Source organism: Naumovozyma dairenensis, chromosome 6, assembly GCF_000227115.2.
Source record: "Naumovozyma dairenensis CBS 421 chromosome 6, complete genome".
NCBI lineage: Eukaryota > Fungi > Ascomycota > Saccharomycetes > Saccharomycetales > Saccharomycetaceae > Naumovozyma > Naumovozyma dairenensis.
Genome location: NC_016484.1, coordinates 241,337 through 243,777, shown reverse-complemented (window position 1 = coordinate 243,777; position 2,441 = coordinate 241,337). Strand labels below are relative to the sequence as shown.

The window sequence follows — 2,441 nt, the reverse complement described above, 5'->3', positions numbered from 1 at the left end:
TTTAGTCTTCGTAGAGCTTGCTTGTTTAATTGGTCGAGATGTGTTGGACGTTACCATTTGGTTTTCTTTTGGCGGTTTTGAAGCAAGATAGTATCCAACTCCTGCTGTTGCCGCAATCGTTGCTATGGCTAAAGTGTGTGGTTTTACAATTCTCCCAAATATTGTGTATTGCATGTTGTGTTGTCTCTATTTTTAAGGGGCGGCGGAGAATCTGCTTTTAACTCTTGTGTATAGCGGTTGGTAAACACGGCAATGAATTATAGGATTACTGGTTTAATTGGAATTATAATACAGAAACCAATTGAAAACTAAATATGGCTCTCTTTGCTGATAGAGAGGGAAAATTACCATTCAATCAATCAATCAATTAATTAATCGATTTTTTGTTTGTAGTCAAATAATCTTGTTTGTTTCTTCATCTTCCGTTACCCGGTGGGAGAATCTCGTCGAAAATCGTGGAAACTTACAAAGGTATTTAAGAGATAAATGATTGATAAAAAGAAGGTATGACTACTGAATGAAACTCTAACTAATTTAGTTTCTTCCAAAGTGTAGAGTCACCATTAATGAATTATAACTAACTATACGTCGAAAAGCTTCTAAATATGTCTACTCTGTTGAAATCCGCAAAATCTATTGTCCCCTTAATGGACCGTGTCTTGGTTCAAAGAATCAAAGCTGAAGCCAAGACAGCATCTGGTATCCTGTTACCAGAGAAGAACGTCGCTAAATTGAATCAAGCTCAAGTCTTAGCTGTCGGTCCTGGCTTTACTGATGCCAATGGTAACAAAGTATTACCACAAGTGAAAGTTGGTGATCAAGTTTTGATCCCACAATTCGGTGGTTCCGCTATAAAATTGAAAGATGATGAAGAAGTCGTTTTATTTAGAGATTCTGAAATCTTAGCAAAGATTAATGACGCATAAAAGGATCCTATAAAATTATAAAGGAACCCCGCAAGCCCCTTGTAAATATTTTACTGAAAGGTAACTAAAATAGAGAATGCCTATATTACTGCTGCTGAATGGAATTTACATATATAATGTTATAAAAAGATATATCTAAATATAATTCAATATAGTATGCTAAAGAAACTTTCTCTCTTTTTTGTTTTCGATTTGTTCTTTATATTTCCAGATTTGCACAATAATCTAATCTGTTATCTTTATCCGCGATATTTCTCCCTTATCAATGATTCGTTCTTCTTCGAAATATACTTATTAGATATCAAACGCCTATATAATTCCCTTTGTAATTGAATCCTGCCACTTTATATAAACAACAAAAAATTATACTCCACCTAAAAGAGATATTCTATGTGTGTTTTGAATATTTAAATTCTACGAATACCACTAAGTTAAAAACTTGAGGAAAAATAATGTTGTATAGAGTGAATGCTATCCCATTAACAATAGAAGGGTTCAAACCTTACGGTTCGATTATTTCACCAGGTGAGGAAGTAACAAAATTAGGTTCAAACTACATTAATGCAAATCAAGGAACGGCAATAAAATTAGGTCAAGTAAGTCAAATCGAAACAACTTCAGAAAATAAAGTACCGAATTGGAACCTTTTCAGATGTTTCGTACAACCACATTTGAAAACCCAATTCCCACCAAAAAAAACTATAGGGCATTCCATTATTGTATTAGAAAAACATCCAGAAAGTTCTCAAACCTTTATACCAATCGGACAATCCTCAGAGAAAGTTACATATTTGATAGTAGTAGCTTTACCAAATAGGCACACATCTGAAGGATCACCATTATTAAACACATTAAAAGCCTTTAAGTGTAAGGGGAACCAAGCTGTAACATACGGAAGAGGCGTTTGGCATGCACCTATGATTGCAGTAGGTACTCAAGAATACGTAGATTTCGGTGTCTTAATTTATGAAACTTTAGATCCTCAAAAACCAGAACTAGATTGTATTGAAGTTAGTTATGTACCTAATGAAATTATAATAAATATATAGAAAAAATTACATACTGGAATGAACATTTCATCGAATAAAGCACATACTTAGAAATAAGATATCATCATCCTATTCTTTCTTTTCGTTGAACCTTCGACTGTTCAACCATTGTGTCGCTACAGAAATTTCCGTAGTAATTGTTCATGGCGCCTTATCAAACTTTTTTTGACATATCAGGAAAGATAAGAAAGATAAAAAACTATTACATGAAACAATTTTTTTCTCTGACAAATGGATTACAATAAAGATTATCGATAAGCAATTAATTGATCATCTTTATTAAAGCAGTAGAATATGCTAAATCTTTTACATGTTTTCAGTGCGCTTATTCATCTATTCTTTTGTGCGTATACCGAATACAGAAACTATGAGCAATTACTTATCTGGAACTATGCATAGGCCATGTATCTGTATGGATGAATACAACCCTTGCACACATTCCAGAATTACAATACCTTTGGCGGAA

General features: G+C 33.3%; 2 protein-coding genes across 2 annotated transcripts; both read left to right on the top strand.

Moving 5' to 3' along the window:
• Positions 1 to 605: 605 nt before the first annotated feature.
• Positions 606 to 926, top strand: HSP10 (Hsp10p; the record flags this gene model as incomplete). The annotated part of the gene is made up of 1 exon (XM_003670615.1): positions 606 to 926. One exon carries the CDS (start codon positions 606 to 608, stop codon positions 924 to 926), a length of 321 nt encoding a protein of 106 aa, XP_003670663.1.
• A 452-nt stretch (positions 927 to 1,378) lies between these two features.
• On the top strand, positions 1,379 to 1,975 carry DAL3 (ureidoglycolate hydrolase; the record flags this gene model as incomplete). The annotated part of the gene is made up of 1 exon (XM_003670614.1): positions 1,379 to 1,975. One exon carries the CDS (start codon positions 1,379 to 1,381, stop codon positions 1,973 to 1,975), a length of 597 nt encoding a protein of 198 aa, XP_003670662.1.
• Positions 1,976 to 2,441: the final 466 nt, after the last annotated feature.